This window comes from Coregonus clupeaformis, chromosome 19, assembly GCF_020615455.1.
Source record: "Coregonus clupeaformis isolate EN_2021a chromosome 19, ASM2061545v1, whole genome shotgun sequence".
Lineage (NCBI taxonomy): Eukaryota > Metazoa > Chordata > Actinopteri > Salmoniformes > Salmonidae > Coregonus > Coregonus clupeaformis.
In genome coordinates, this window is record NC_059210.1 from 30,713,227 (window position 1) to 30,730,393 (window position 17,167).

General features: G+C 40.0%; 1 protein-coding gene across 1 annotated transcript in view; it reads right to left on the minus strand.

Moving 5' to 3' along the window:
- The window catches only part of LOC121532122 (monoacylglycerol lipase ABHD2), a 35,983-nt gene extending 25,493 nt beyond the window's left edge, over positions 1-10,490 (minus strand). The window contains exons 1-3 of the mRNA XM_041837838.2: positions 10,310-10,490; positions 8,339-8,402; positions 7,875-8,105 (exon numbers count right to left, since the gene is read on the minus strand). Coding sequence (XP_041693772.1) covers positions 7,875-8,089 — 215 coding nt within the window. The 5' untranslated portion in view covers positions 8,090-8,105; positions 8,339-8,402; positions 10,310-10,490. The remainder of the gene's footprint in view (positions 1-7,874; positions 8,106-8,338; positions 8,403-10,309) is intronic.
- Positions 10,491-17,167: the final 6,677 nt, after the last annotated feature.

The following is a 17,167-nucleotide window of genomic DNA, read 5'->3' on the forward strand; positions in this document are numbered from 1 at the left end:
ACAACTGTGTTAAGTAACCTTGTTTCCCCGCTCTGTGACCAGGCTTTGGCCTATAGGATCAATTATTAGTAATATATCACTGGTAGCAAGACATTAACATGGTTGTTGTGGTTGGTCCTGTGTTCTCTCTGGCGTCCTTTCCCCCTTGCGGCAGGTGTGGATGCAGGAGCGTTTGCACGCTCGGCCCATTTCTTCCGCAGTCAACCATGTGGTGTGCATTTTTGTGTTTGGAAAGGTGCGACGTTAGTGAGTGAGAGGGGAAATGGTTGCATATCCCAGAACCGACAGGGGTCTATGAGCAGGGGTAGTGAGAGAGAGCTTTCAATTTTGTGTAGATGAGGGATATACATTTTTAAATATAGCATACATCTAATCTAATTTTTTATTGTCCTATCATGATGGAAAGATCCCTAACCCTATATCCTAGACACCCACCTGAGTGACCTATACACCAAAGAGAAGTTCCCATCTCTTTTATGGACCTGCTGTGAGTATGCAACCTAAACAGAGAAATAAATGCGGTCAGAGACCTACTTGAGCAGCACCGCCCCCTCAAGATTCTGAGCCTGCCTGGCAGGGTTGGTCCTACAAAGCCAGAGCCCCCTGATGGGAGAGCATTATATACCTGGAAATTCTCAAAACTGCTAATGAGAACCTTGACGACCTTTTACCTAGCCGGTGGGGTACCCCCACCCAGGTAGTGGCAGTGCTGGCAACACTGGCTGCAGTGACCCACGGGGATGGGGTCACATTCTGACAATCAGAGAGGGGGTTTATCATTGTGGCCCAGGTGGCACAAAATAATCAAAGGTCTGACTGCACGGAGATGCTTGGGAAAAATGGTTACAACAGGGGATCAGAGTGTGTGTCTCAGGTGAAGAGGGTGGATCTGATCTCCATCAACTAGGACTTGACATAGATTAAGTAGATTAATCAAATCTCACACTGTTGTCAATTTCAGCTCAATCTGCATGCTTTCTCAATCAGCTGTAACTGTATGTGCACTCGTAAATCAGGTCCTTTCTTGAGTTGGGCTCTGGGATATAACAGCCGTTGAGTATCTGATTTTATGGTGGATTGTGGAGGAGGGGGGTTGAGTGTGTTGGAGTATGTGAGTGTGTGTGTTTGTCCGGCATCTGTTGTGGGGGGGTGGGGATGTTGGGGGGGGGGGGGTATGGGATGGACCACTGAAATTATTTGGTAGGATAATAATTGCTTGTCAATAAATTAAATGTAATACAATGGCAATCCGGGTTATATGTTAAAATCCTACGCATGAACTGCCGACATTATTACGCATATTAATTGATAATGATGGAAAATAGGATATGCATTATTTTTTTTTATATATGAGGTGACAGCATTGGAAATGCTTTTGGCAGTTAATCTGCTTCGGTTTTGTGGGTGGCACTGTGTGCTGTTTTCGATGGATGGGTCCTGGCCTCTCGGGGCCTTAGGGATCCGGAGGAACGTGGGTGGGATGCTGATCACTGGGATGACGGCTCAATTTGGGATGGGGAGGGGCTTTAGCGGGGGAATTATTGGAGAACAATTGAAGGGTTACTCAGTAGCAATGCAAATATCATGGTACAGCTATATGGACACTCAATCATTACGGTATTTTTTATTGGTAAATTTACAAAAATATATGAAACCTGTATCTCATTATGGTAAGTGGTGAAATAAGTATAGCCAGTTATAATTGTAATGGTTTAGCTGATAACAAAAGAAGAACAATATTTACATGGCTCAAAGAGAAGGAATATAATATCTATTGTATACAGGAAACTCATTCAACAATTCAAGATGAAGTTGCGTGGAAAAAGGAATGGGGGGGAATATACTTCTCCCATGGGCAAAGAAATTCAAAAGGGGTGATGATATTAATTAATAGTAATTTCGATCCGAATGTGCAAATTGTCCAAATAGATACGCAAGGTAGATGGATTATTTTAAATATGTTATTGGACCATAAACAGATATGGCTCATTAACCTTTACGGACCAAATAATGATGATCCACACTTCTTTGACAATATATATAATAAATTATCAACCCTGCAAGCAATTCAAGACAATATTATTATGGTGGGGGATTATAATACTGTTTTATATAGCTCAATGGACCGTAAAGGAATTCACACCACAAACAATCACCCACATGCTCTTAAGGAAATTGTGAAATGTCATGGATACATTAGAACTAGTAGATATATGGAGGCTTAAATATCCTGATCTAGTGAGATATACATGGCGGAGACTCAATCAAGCTAGTCGTCTTGACTTTCTTATCTCATTCTCGTTGGCACCAAAAGTTTTAAAAAGTGTTGATAGGGCACAGAATGCGGTCGGACCATCATATAATTGGCATATACATTACTCTTACTGAATTTCCACGTGGGCGAGGATATTGGAAATTTAATCAAAGCCTATTGGATGGTAAATTTATTTATAATTAGAACAAAGGAATTTATAACTGACTTTTTCCGACATAACATAGGTACAGCAAATCCCCTTATTGTATGGGACTCCTTTAAATGTGCCTTTAGAGGCCATGCAATTCAGTACTCATCTCGAAAACAAAAGCAATTTAGGTCAAAAGAGTTTATACTAACAAAGGAAATAGAAAGTCTAACAGAACAGATAGACGGCAATAAAAACTAACATAGAGGCTCAGAATAAATTAGAGGAAAAACAAAAAGAAATGGAGAAACTTATTCAAGAAAGATCAAGTGTAATATATTATAAAAAATAAAGCAAACTGGATGGAATATGGGGAAAAATGCACAAAATTCTTTTTTAATCTTCAACATAGGAATGCTACCAAAAAGAATTTAATGAAATTGGTTACAATTGACGGAGTCACCCATAATTCACCAAATTATATTTTGAAGGAGGAAACAAGGTACTTTAAGCATATGTTTTCTTTTCAGTCGCTTCCATCTCCTCTAACTGAAGCTAATTGTAGAGAATTTTTTTCTATTGATAATGTAAAATTAACAGCCATACAGAAAGACTCATGTGAAGGTGAAATTACAGAGGAGGAACTTCTGGATGCAATTAAAGACTTTAAGTCCGGGAAAACTCCAGGGTTGGATGGCATACCAAACCTTTTTTGATATACTAAGAGGACCGTTATTAGCATGTTTTAATCACTGCTATGTAAATGGTAGATTATCTGACACTCAAGAAGAATATCTCAATATTACTGAAACAGGATACAAGTGGAAAATATAAAGATCCAGTCCATTAAAAAAATTGGAGGCCCCTTACACTTCAGTGTTGTGATGCAAAAATTCGAGCAAAATGTATAGCGCATAGAATTAAAAACGGTATTGTCGGATATTATTCATTCAATCAGACAGGTTTTTTACATGGAAGATACATTGGAGATAATATAAGGGAAGTATTGGAAGCAATAGAACACTATGGAAAATATGGGAAATCAGGCCTGGTATTCATAGCAGACTTCAAAAAGGCATTTGATAAAGTACGACTGGGGTTTATATATAAATGCCTGGAGCATTTCAATTTTGGAGAATCTCTTATAACATGGGTCAAAACCATGTATAGTAACCCTAGGTGTAAAATAGTAAATAATGGCCATTTATCAGAAAGTTTTAAACTGTCAAGAGGCGTGAAACAAGGTTGTCCACTATCGGCATATCTATTTATTGTGGCTATCGAGATGTTAGCTATTAAAATCAGATCCAATAATAATATCAGAGGATTAGAAATCCAGGGATTGAAAACAAAGGTGTGTCATTGTACGCTGATGATTCATGTTTTCTTTTAAATCCACAACTAGAATCCCTCCACAGCCTCAGAGGATCAAGATACATTTTCTAATCTCTCTGGATTACAACCAAATTATGACAAATGTACTATATTACGTATTGGATCACTAAAAAATACAATTTTTACATTACCATGTAGTTTACCAATAAAATGGTCTGATGGTGATGTGGATATACATATCCCAAAGGTAATAAATGATCTCACTTCAATAAATTTTAATCGAAAGTGAGCAAAAATAGATAAGATCTTGCTACCATGGAAAGGTAAATACCTGTCAATTTGTGGAAAAATCACCCTGATTAACTCTTTAGTATTATCCCAGTTTACCTATTTGCTTATGGTCTTGCCTAAGCCTAGCGAACAGTTTTTTTTAAATTATATGAGAATAAAAATATTCAAATTTTATTTGGAACGGCAAGCCAGACAAAATTAAAAGGGACTATTTATATAATGAATATGAATTCGGAGGACAGAAATTATTAAATATTAAAAGCATTAGACCTATCACTAAAAGCTTCAGTCATACAAAAGTTATACTTACATCTGAACTGGTTCTCAAACAAATTAGTAAGATTGTCTCACCCAATGTTCAAGAATGGCCTTTTTCCCCTTTATTCAGATTACAACTGCTCATTTTCAGTTATTTGAAAAGGAAATCATCTCCCAAATATCACAATTTCTAAAACAAGCCATAGAAAGTTGGTTGCAATTTCAATTTAATCCTCCAGAAACGACAGAACAAATAATGCAACAAATATTGTGGTTAAATTCATTGTAGGATTTTTAAATGAATTTATTAGCAAATTATGGTGGAAAATAAGTATTTGGTCAATAACAAAAGTTTCTCAATACTTTGTTATATACCCTTTGTTGGCAATGACACAGGTCAAACGTTTTCTGTAAGTCTTCACAAGGTTTTCACACACTGTTGCTGGTATTTTGGCCCATTCCTCCATGCAGATCTCCTCTAGAGCAGTGATGTTTTGGGGCTGTCGCTGGGCAACACGGACTCTCAACTCCCTCCAAAGATTTTCTATGGGGTTGAGATCTGGAGACTGGCTAGGCCACTCCAGGACCTTGAAATGCTTCTTACGAAGCCACTCCTTCGTTGCCCGGGTGGTGTGTTTGGGATCATTGTCATGCTGAAAGACCCAGCCACGTTTCATCTTCAATGCCCTTGCTGATGGAAGGAGGTTTTCACTCAAAATCTCACAATACATGGTCCCATTCATTCTTTCCTTTACACGGATCAGTCGTCCTGGTCCCTTTGCAGAAAAACAGCCCCAAAGCATGATGTTTCCACCCCCATGCTTCACAGTAGGTATGGTGTTCTTTGGATGCAACTCAGCATTCTTTGTCCTCTAAACACAACGAGTTGAGTTTTTACCAAAAAGTTCTATTTTGGTTTCATCTGACCATATGACATTCTCCCAATCCTCTTCTGGATCATCCAAATGCACTCTAGCAAACTTCAGACAGTCCTGGACATGTACTGGCTTAAGCAGGGGGACACGTCTTGCACTGCAGGATTTGAGTCCCTGGCGGCGTAGTGTGTTACTGATGGTAGGCTTTGTTACTTTGGTCCCAGCTCTCTGCAGGTCATTCACTAGGTCCCCCCGTGTGGTTCTGGGATTTTTGCTCACCGTTCTTGTGATAATTTTGACCCCACGGGGTGAGATCTTGCGAGGGATCGAGGGAGATTATCAGTGGTCTTGTATGTCTTCCATTTCCTAATAATTGCTCCCACAGTTGATTTCTTCAAACCAAGCTGCTTACCTATTGCAGATTCAGTCTTCCCAGCCTGGTGCAGGTCTACAATTTTGTTTCTGGTGTCCTTTGACAGCTCTTTGGTCTTGGCCATAGTGGAGTTTGGAGTGTGACTGTTTGAGGTTGTGGACATGTGTCTTTTATACAGATAACAAGTTCAAACAGGTGCCATTAATACAGGTAACGAGTGAAGGACAGAGGAGCCTCTTAAAGAAGAAGTTACAGGTCTGTGAGAGCCAGAAATCTTGCTTATTTGTTATTGACCAAATACTTATTTTCCACCATAATTTGCAAATAAATTCATTAAAAATCCTACAATGTGATTTTCTGGATTTTTTTTCCTCAATTTGTCTATCATAGTTGACGTGTACCTATGATGAAAATAACAGGCCTCTCATCTTTTTAAGTGGGAGAACTTGCACAATTGGTGGCTGACTAAATACTTTTTTCCCCCACTGTAATTGCAGCCTTACCGCAAAAATGGAAGAGGAAAGTGGAAGGGGGAGAAAGTAAGGAACTTGTCTGTCGGCCTTGCATTAAAGAACATAATTGGTTAAGGAAAACTGTGATAAATAAAAAAGTATATCAGTTTCATTTAAGGACCAAAGGATTGACAGCCGTCCCATATAGATTGCAAAATAGTTGGGAAGAGATTTTTGACGTACCGATCCCATGGCATAGTGTTTATGAACTGACACGCAAAACGACACCGGATTCAAAAATTAGAATCTTTCAATTTAAATTATATAAAATTCTTGCTACCAATAGAATGTTATTTATATGGGGGATACAGTCTTCCCAGCTCTGCAGATTTTGCTGTGAAGAGACAGAATCATTAGATCATTTGTTTTGGTTCTGTCCATTTGTAGCTTGTTTTTGGACACAGGTCCAGGAATGGCTAAAGGATTGCAATATTTACGTGGAGCTAACCTTGCAGATAGCATTACTGGGTGATCTGAAAAGCCATAGTTAAATCAATCAATAATATAATAATACTTTTAGCAAAAATGTTTATTTTTAATTCACAATCGGTAGAAGCAATGAGAATAGAAAGGTTCAGAACTTTTGTAAGACATCACAGTACAGTTGAAATATATATGGCAAATAGAAATCTTATATGGATGGTGTTAAGAGATAGATGGGAGGTGTTGAATGGAGTTGAAGGATGGGACTAATAACAAGATAACTAATAATGTAAGCATACTGTGTCCATAATAAGTATATAGGTTGTATGTTGGGAGCTTTTGGGAAAGAGCACAGTTAAAAAGATATGGCATATAGAAGCAAACCGGATGGACATCATGAAAATGATCGGAGAGGTTGAGAGTAGAAGAAGTTCAGGAGCAAAAACAAATAAAATATAATTATTGTAAAATTGACTGTGTCCATAAAATGTAGATAGTAAGTATAAGCTGGAAGTAGAGGCCTAAGCATTGTTGTTCACTAATTTACCCCAAGTAGGGAAAGGATTGCGGGGTTGAAAAGTAATAAAGGGGAGTATATATATATATAAAAAAAACATGGGGGATTGGAAGTGATGCAGACAATTACATTGATGGAAGTTACAATCTATTTGCAATATTAAGCTGATCTGCAAATATGCCTCAATGAAACACAAGACAAACAGCTGCCTATATCCTTTAGCTAGAGAGTTTCTCTTAAAATGTTCACTTTATCCATGTAAAGACAGTGTAATTTAGTCATGCTAAGTCTGCAGTGTGGTCCATACTGTAGATGTTATGTAATTCCGATGTGGCTGTAAAATAATAGTCTTAATAGGACACCTCCTATACCCACACACAGGGCATCTCGGGTTGTCTGGACAGCCGTTGACTGAGGCAGGGAGTGTAGAGGATTGGTCTCAAGGGGAGGTACTGTGAAAAGGGCACTATCAAGACTGGGTTGAAAGTGATCACGACTCAGGGGAAAGGACAGATTAAGGGTGTTTATGAAAAAGGGATAGTATGTCCTGTAGCTACAGTATGTGTGGATTTATGAGTATGAGTGTGTGACTGTCTGTGTGTGTGGCATGTACCAGTCTGCTCTGGAATTTGATATTGATACCATATTCACAACAACATAACATGTTCCAGGAAGCACTGCATGGCATTACTGCTATTTCGCTCACGTTTGTGTGCTTGCTCTCAAGTAGGCCTGTGTGCGCCGGTGCAAGGGAACAGTGGACACAGTTTGCATCCCAAATGGCACCCCATTTCCTATATAGTTTACTACATTTGACCAGGCCTCTATAGGTGATAGTGGCTGTGTCCCAAATGGCATCCTATCTGCTGGATAGGTATCAGTACTCACGCTTTGGTCAGGATGGGGCAGGACTTGAGCAGGTAGCGATTGAGGGGCGTGTCCTGATAGGTGACATCAGGCGGGGCCGTGGGACTCTTCAGATTCAGACAGCGCACCAGGAAATAGAGCACCGTTGCGACAGCAGCCAGCTTCATGCCATCAAACATGGCTGGCATCTCGGGGGCAATGGTGTGGACATCACCCGGCTCCACGAGTGTACTCATGGTTGACAGAGAGGACCTATGTTTAGGCACAATTAACATATGATTACAATAGCTCACAGCAACACATGGCACACAGGTGCAGATGGCATAGAAAGAGGAACAGGCAGTCATTGCATTGATAAATAATGTAAATTAGAGCTTGATAAGGATAATGAGATCAGATATGACCACAATAAGACTGATTTGAAGTCCATAAACAGCAGAATGAAATGAGGTCGGTCAGACATAGTGTCAAACATTTTTGCCCACCTTGCCTTGCCTCTGTTCAATAACTAAGGTTACTCCTGGCCATGCAATTCAGAATCTGGCAGCGCTAGAAAAGAGGAACAACAAGTCACTCAAATAGCAAACTGTCAGCATATTGTTGAATGCAAAAATCTAATCTGTTTGACTTTATATATATATACAAATTATATTATATAAAACAGTATCATTGTACAAATTCCAATCATTCGGACATCAATATTTAGCAGCAGGGACGGCCTGTTCAATAGGGCGATATGGGCGACGCACTGCCAAACGGGAAAAGGGATTTTTTTTCTAATCAATTATATCACGGCAACAGTAGTTATCAGTGTTGTAATCTATACGTCTGATCTGCCACAGTGCCACACTGCCACTAAATGTCGAATCAGGCTAAAGTCGTGCTTCAAATGGCTCCACCCCCTTTTGGGGCGATTTCAGTCAGATTGAAAATCGCCCAGAACTTCTGTCATAGACTCCCATGTAAAATCTATTTTTTTCAAATTTCAGAGCCTTCAATACAATCTCAATGGGTGTCTGTGGGCTTGCACTTACGCGCTTTCGTCACATGAACGTAACTAAGAAAAGAGAGGGTAGCAGCGTCAATCAATTCACTACTACTATCAACATGGCTAGGCTTCAGTGCAACTCGATTGTGTCTTTGAAAGAATTTCCTTTTTGTCGGCGAACAAATGAAGATAAATTAGCAACGAAACAATTAGGACCTCCCAGACCAAATTTAATAATTCAACAGGTTTCTACTAAAGGGGGAAGTCCTACACCCGAGGATTTTCCAAAAAATGGTACGAACGAAAAAATAACATTGCCACTCAACTGGATGAGGGATACAGGCTAGCTGTCCGCCGCCACAACGATGAGGTTAGTGTTGATAATCACAAGTTTACTGGAGAACTGAGACCAAGTAGAGACTTTGGACAGGGTGGATATGGTTATATTGCGATATTGTCAATACAGTATATCGTAAAGTATCACTATGTAACTCGATTTCTTTCACCCCAATCCCTCAAATTAACGGTAAATAACTGAATTGTTTGCCCCACATTTAGCTAAGATGATTAGCTAGCCAGCTAAAATGTTTTATTTAGTTAGCAGTCGCATCTACAATAGTTTACTGTCAATAACATGTCTCCAAAAATGACGTGGTGTCTCCAATTGTGTTGACATTTTACAATTGCGATGCGCATCCATGAGTATCCACTTTCTGTAGCTCAGCTGGTAGAGCACGGCGCTTGTAACGCCAAGGTAGTGGGTTCGATCCCGGGACCACCCATACACAAAAATGTATGCACGCATGACTGTAAGTCGCTTTGGATAAAAGCGTCTGCTAAATGGCATATTATTATTATTATTATTATTATTATTCCAGCCTTGTGTAGGTCTCCAATTTTGTCCCTGACATCCTTGGAGAGCTCTTTGGTCTTGGCCATGGTGGAGAGTTTGGAATCTGATTGATTGATTGCTTCTGTGGACAGGTGTCTTTTATACAGGTAACAAGCTGAGATTAGGAGCACTCCCTGAGATCAGTCAATAAATGATTCTGGTATTGACTTATATGCTGCCCCTGTCTTCATGTTGTTGCTGGACATATCTTTTTAAAAATGTGTGTAGGTCACCTAAATCATCAGAAAAATTGCCCCTCCTGAGAATTTTTTCAGGAGCCGCCACTGTTTAGCAGTCAAGTTTGCCAGTTAATGTGCATGCGTTAGAGTTGAACTTGCGCGAGACAACTCATCCTACGCTTACAATCTAGTCTAGAATAGAAAAATGTTACCCACGTTTGATACAGTGTAACAGACAGTGAATGAATGAACAGTAACAGACAATGAACATTGTTTACTAGAGAAAAAGTAGACTGCCCTCTGTCAGCCGAGTCCCTAATTTCAGCACACACGCAGTAGCAATTGTTTCTGTAAAAAGGGAAGCAAGTCAGCTGGTTAGCAACCATGCACAACATACCATTTTTACCCCGAAGATATTTCTGTTGGTCTCCTTGAGCTTTCGTCCGAACCAGTCTCCTTACATGCCTGTATAGAAGCTGTTTTGCTATATGTGTACACTGCACAGCTACTCCGTGTAGCCACGGACTGTTTACTATAGCATTTACTACAGCTGAGACACGCGAGCGCCTAGCAACTGCAGCCTGACTTCCTACTGAAGAAGAGGTAATTTACATATAGCTATTTTTATTGGAGCTCAGTTACCGCTACGTCACATGTTGGCCAATTTATCAACGCCAAAAAAAAAATAACACTTCAGCGAGGGTGTTCTATTAATGCCCCGGGTGAAGCGGGTTAGCGTTGAGTGCATCGTTTTGAACCTGGGATTCCTCCCGGGCGTGAGCCAGGTGTCCAGTTTTGGTCGACGGCGAAGTCGGCTCAAAACAAAAGTAACGTGGGTTGAGCACGTGGAGTAATGAGTAGGATTCTGTGTTTTTACATGCAAAACTGCTTTATCTGCCTTCCCAATGAAAACGAGTTTGAACATATATTTTATGGAAAAGAGCTGTATGCTTCTGAACGATACACAATGCTGCCTTGTTGACAACACGACCAAGCTGCGCAGATTTGAGAAGGGCGCTCCTCCCTCAACGCTTTTTCCCGTTCACGTCACTGGCCATAGCCCTGTGCACTTATATAACTACATTTTTCGCGCATAGGATGATACCTATGGTATTCACCACATCTATAAAAAGGTAGTAATTGATAAGGATACATAAAAAGTATTTTGTTATGCCCAGTTGGATTATTATTTGAGATGCATATTATATTTTACTGCACGTTACTGCACGGGTTCAAGTCCAGGCTCTAGCTGGGCCACTCAAGGACATTCAGAGACTTGTCCCGAAGCCACTCCTGCATTGTCTTGGCTGTGTGCTTAGGATCATTGTCCTGTTGGAAGGTGAACCGTTGCCCCAGTCTGAGGTCCTGAGCGCTCTGGAGCAGGTTTTCATTAAGGATCTCTCTCTACTTTGCGCCTTTCACCTTTCCCTCAATCCTGACTAGTTTCCCAGTCCCTGCCGCTTAAAAACATCCCCACAGCATGATGCTGCCATCACCATGCTTCACCGTAGTCAAGGTTTCCTCCAAACGTGACGCTTGGCATTCAGGCCAAAGAGTTCAATCTTTATTTCGTCAGAACAGAGAATCTTGTTTTTCATGGTCAGAGTCCTTTATGTGCCTTTTGGCAAACTCCAAGCGGCCTGTCATGTGCCTTTTACTGAGGAGTGGCTTCCGTCTGGCCACTCTTCCATAAAGGCCTTATTGGTGGAGTGCTGCAGAGATGGTTGTCCTTCTAGAAGGTTCTCCCATCTCCACAGAGGACCTCTGGAGCTCTTTCAGAGTGACCATCGGGTTCTTGGTCACCTCCCTGACCAAGCCTCTTCTCCCCCAATTGCTCAGTTTGGCCGGGCGGCCAGCTCTAGGAAGAGTCTTGGTGGTTCCAAACTTCTTCCATTTAAGAATAATGGAGACCACTGTGTTCTTGGGGACCTTCAATGCTACAGACATTTGTTGGTACCCTTCGCCAGATCTGTGCCTCAACATAGTCCTGTCTCTGAGCTCTACAGACAATTCCTTCGACCTCATGGCTTGGTTTTTGCTCTGACATGCACTGTCAACTGTGGGACCTTATATAGACAGGTGTGCCTTTCCAAATCATGTCCAATCAATTGAATTTACCACAGGTGGACTCCAAGTTGTAGAAACATCTCAAGGATGATCAATGGAAACAGGATGCATCTGAGCTCAATTTCGAGTCTCATAGCAGTCTAAATACTTATGCAAATAAGGTATTTCTGTTTTTCAATTTTTAATACATTTGCAAAAAAAAATTAAAAACCTGTTGTCACTTTGTCATCATGGGGTGTTGTGTGTAGATTGATGAGGGAAAACTTAATTTAATCCATTTTAGAGTAAGGCTAAAACGTATTTTTTTCTGGTGAAAGTCAAGGTGTCTGAATACTCTCCAAATGCACTGTATAGTCCCGACACAAATCAAAGGTTGCTACCCAAGCCGGATGGTCGTTCGTTCTATCGGTTTGGTTGCCAGAGACGCGACCCAGTCCCTTAAGTCTTTTTGTTCTGTATCTATGGACACGACCCAGTCGGTCGTTCTAAATGTTCCATTGCCATACTGGCTGGCAACGTCCTTATCCCTTGCTTGCTACTGTAGCTAGCCAACTACGGCTAATTTAGTCACGTCAAACAGTGCAGCCAGAATAGCAGCAAAGTAGCTGCATTTGCGTTTGTTTTAGCTGTTTTCTAGTTAAGTGATAATGTCCTCGAAGCCGGTGTTTGGAGGATATACTGGCATGGGTGTTGTTAGGCCCGAGACGAAGTCAACTATGGCTAATTTACAGTCACATCAAACAGTGCAGCCAGAATAACAACAGTAGCTGCATTTGTTTAAGCTGTTTTCTAGTGATATTTATTTGGACACATCCATAACAATGAGCTAATGAGGCGCGATTTCGCCTGGCATAGAAAATGTGCTCTCTCGTCAGGACACTGTTGTTCAGAGGAGCTAGCCAACAACACAGCTAACACAATCACTTCAAACTGAAGCTGGATAGACTGCAAACTAGCTGCACTTTGTTTAGTTTTACCTTTTTTGAATTGACATTTCTTTGTATATATCTATTCAAATTATGCCAGCTGATTCATGATTTTGACTGGCTGAGAAACGCTGCCTGCCTGCCTGTCTGTCTGTCTCGTCCCCACTCCCGACATGTTCTTTACTATGGGACACCTGGAGATGGAATTTGAATATTGAAATTTTTTTGCAAACGTCGGACAGACAAACAGCAAGGTTTATATAAATCTCCGCTGTTGAAAACTAAATATTAGTCTAAAAGAAATGTGAGATAATGTCTAGATGCTTTTTATAGTGGAGATCAAGTTTATAAATTGTCTGGCTGGGCTGATGAGACAGTCGATTGCGCAGTTAGATGGAACAGAGTAAATAGGCATTTTAACGTCATAGATTTAATTGGTGGTAACTTGTGGAATAGACACCGGCTGGAATGCGCTTTTAACCAATCAGCATTCAGGATTAGACCCACCAGTTGTATAATGACATTTATTCGGATACATCCATAATAATGAGCTAATGGTGCACGATTTCGCATGGCATAGACAATGTGCTCTCTCATCAGGACACTGTTGTTCAGAGGAGCTAGCCAACAACACAGCTAACACAATCGCTTCAAACTGAAGCTGGAAAGTCTGCAAACTAGCTGCATTTCGTTTCGTTTGACCTGTTTTCTGTTGACATTTCTTTGTATATATCCATAAAAATGATGCCAGTTGATTCATGATTTTGACTGGCTGAGAAAAGCTGTCTGCAGCAAGGTTTATACAAATCTCCGCTGTTGAAAAGCAAATGCTAGTCTAAAAGAAATGGGAGATAATGTCTACATGCTTCTTATAGTGGAGATCAAGTTTATAAATTGTCTGCTGGGCTGATGAGACAGTGGATTGCGCAGTCAGATGGAACAGAGTAAATAGATATTTCAACGTCATAGCTTTAGCCGGTGGTAACTTGTGTAATAGACACCGTCTGGAATGCGATTTTAACCAATCAGCATTCAGGGTTAGACCCACCCGTTGTATAAGTAAGCCTAATAATACAGTGAATCAGTAGGTTGTTTGTTTCTCAGTTATTTGAATCTCAGGGTTTGATGAATGGATTATTTTCATTTCAGTATCAGTGGGTTTTCAGTGAAGTTGATCGTTTCTAATCAATACAATTTAGCCACCTCGAGGCGACATTGGCATTTACTAAAGTAGACTATTCACTCAATGTGAGAATTCAACCATTGCTTATGAGAATGAGGGCAATCTGCTGCACCAAATAAAAGTAAATGAAGTTAGAAATTGCCTTAATATTGAGAAAAGCTGTATCTTAATCAAACATATTTGTATAATGAATACAAATGTGTGAAATATTGCAAAACAAATTATTATTTATTCTCTGCACACATCAGGGGTCAGAAAAAGACTAAAGGTTTTACACAGATAGGAAATAAAGGAAATAAAATACAAAGTCTATTAACATGAGCAATAACTATACTGTTTTCGAGTACATTGAAATCAAATGAAAAATGTATAAAAAAATTGAACTTTCCATACTGATTCAGGATTATTAACTCAAACATTACAATAAAGATTCACTTCTCATTCATGTAACCCACCAAGAATAAACTGGACCAAGGAATCAGTGATTATAATATATATATACTTTTTAATGAACCAATTAAACCCAGGGACAGACTGGGGCCAGAAATCATCCAGGGCATTTCTAACACACCGCCCTCATTTTTCCCTCAAGGCCCCCACAGCGGACGATTTTCTTACCTTGAGGCCGCCATTATTAGCAAAGTAATGGTAATTCTGCACAAAAATTACCACCAACTTTAGACCAGCCCACTGGGCTAAAGATGAACCAGTCAATCTGGCATTTGCCAGAACTGCCCTATGGCCAGTCTGTTTCGAATTAAGCCCCTTGGAGAGGCCTGATACTGGAGAGTTAAGTCATGAGGAAAAGCCCGTTTAGACAAGAGGTGAACATCATAGGAAACTTATGTGATGACTCATACCATACCTGACTATTTGTTTGAAGTTGCCTGACTGACTTATCCAAGCCGACTATGCACAATGTGCCATGACATTGCTACCCATTCACTTTCTATAGCTCTGTGCATACAATAATGACTCTTGACAAGGTTTCAAAGCCACATGGCTTAGTCACAGGGTAGGAAATACCTTGGTGTGGTTCTCATGCATTCAAACTGTGGACCCCTCTCACCGAATGATAGGCTTGAGAAATAGGCTATTTAATTGTTACTGATACACAACTGATACACAACAGATAACCTATCTTTTACAGCTCAGATAAAGATATAATAGAATAGAACAGATCAGAATAGAATAGAGTAGAATATATTGTCAGTAGTGAACTTCAGTATAACAATATATCCAGTAAGCTATGACAGATATATAACCAGACACCTCTTGTCTCTTGGCACTCCCACCCCTACGGGAGGGCAGCGCCCGCTCAACCCTGTCAAAGATCTTCTATGTCCTGGCACCTCAATGGTGGAAAAAGCTTCCCCCTACAGTCAGGACAGCGGAGTCCCTGCCCATCTTCCAAAAATGTCTGAAACTTAACCTCTTTGAAGATTATTTTAAATAACTCTCAGGATGCCTCAAAATGGCACTTTTTTTTCTTACTAGCACCGACTTTGCTGATAAATACTTTGTTGAGGGAAAATGTACTTGATACGATTGTGATGTGTTGTTGTCTCACCTACCTATCTTAAGATGAATGCACTAATTGTATGGATAAGAGTGTCTGCTAAATGACTACAGTTTGCTACAGAAGGAACATAATCCTGCAGCAACAGGAAATGTGAATTATTTGGTGGATTATAATTAATGGATATTTTTGATTCTCAGCAACAAAAGAGGGATCAAATTAAGATCCTACATCTGTAAAATGTAAAATGTAAATGTAAAATTTAATGGGTTTCTCATCTGAAAATCACATCTGAAAACCTCTTCGTCGTTTCTCAGTATCAGTTAGAAACAGGAGTAATTACAGATTCCCCATGCAGTAAACATGCTGACCCTCTCCATGACCTGATGCTAATCTTATGCTATTGAGGAGCATATGGAGCTTTCATATCATAGGCCTACTATAGGAGAGATCAGGAATACATATTTGAAGTTCTTATAAGGGGTCAACAAAGAGCTTTACTGGAGAGCTCTGTAATGGAAAATGCACCGAATCCCTTCCGCAATGGTCATGTTTTGAGAAATTCATTTTTAGATCAGAACTCTCCCAGTTACTAGGTTACAATAAATGGTGATGTCATTCTATGTGGTGTCAGTAAATGTACTGTTTGTGTCAGTCAATCAAAATGTACTTACCAATTCTATTCATGGAAATTGTGGTTTATTGGTTATTACCACAAGCCTGACTGTCTTTTTTTATTTTTTATAAATTAGTATATCAGAGAGTCCTAAAGCTGGTATGGACTCTTACAGTTTTAATGTTCTGAGAACATGACTTTAAATAAAACCATGAGGAAACCTGCAGAAAACATTATGCTGAAGTACTGAAATTCCCACAGAAGAACGTTGTTTCTTAATGTTCTCTGAACATTCTGAGAAAATGACTTTAAATAGAACCATGAGGAAACCTGCAGAAAACATTATGCTGTAGTACTGAAATTCCCACAGAAGAACATTGTTTCTTAACATTCTGGGATCAATTTGAGAACATTACTTTAAATAGAACCAGGAGGAAACCTGTAGGAAACGTTATGTGGAAGTACTGAAATTCACACAGAAGAATGTTGTTTCTTAAAGTTCTCTGAACAATTAGAGAACATTACTTGAATAAAACCATGAGGAAATCTGTAGGAAACGTTATGCGGAAGTACTGAAATTCCCACCTAAGAAAAATATGGTTCTCAGTGCGTTATGTGCTAGCTGGGTATCCTGCACCTTTCCCAGAACATTGTGGGAAGGTTGTATGCAAAATAACCATAGGACAACCACGCTCTCACTGTCACGATCGTTGATGAACGGGTCAGACCAAGGCGCAGCATGATATGCATACATGTTTATTAGACTATTAAACACAACGACAAAACAAGAAACGAAACGTGAAGTCCAAGGTACACAAACAACATACCTAACACGGAACAAGATCCCACAACCCACTAGTGCCAATAGGCTGCCTAAGTATGGTCCCCAATCAGAGACAACGAGCGACAGCTGCCTCTGATTGGGAACCACACCGGCCAACATA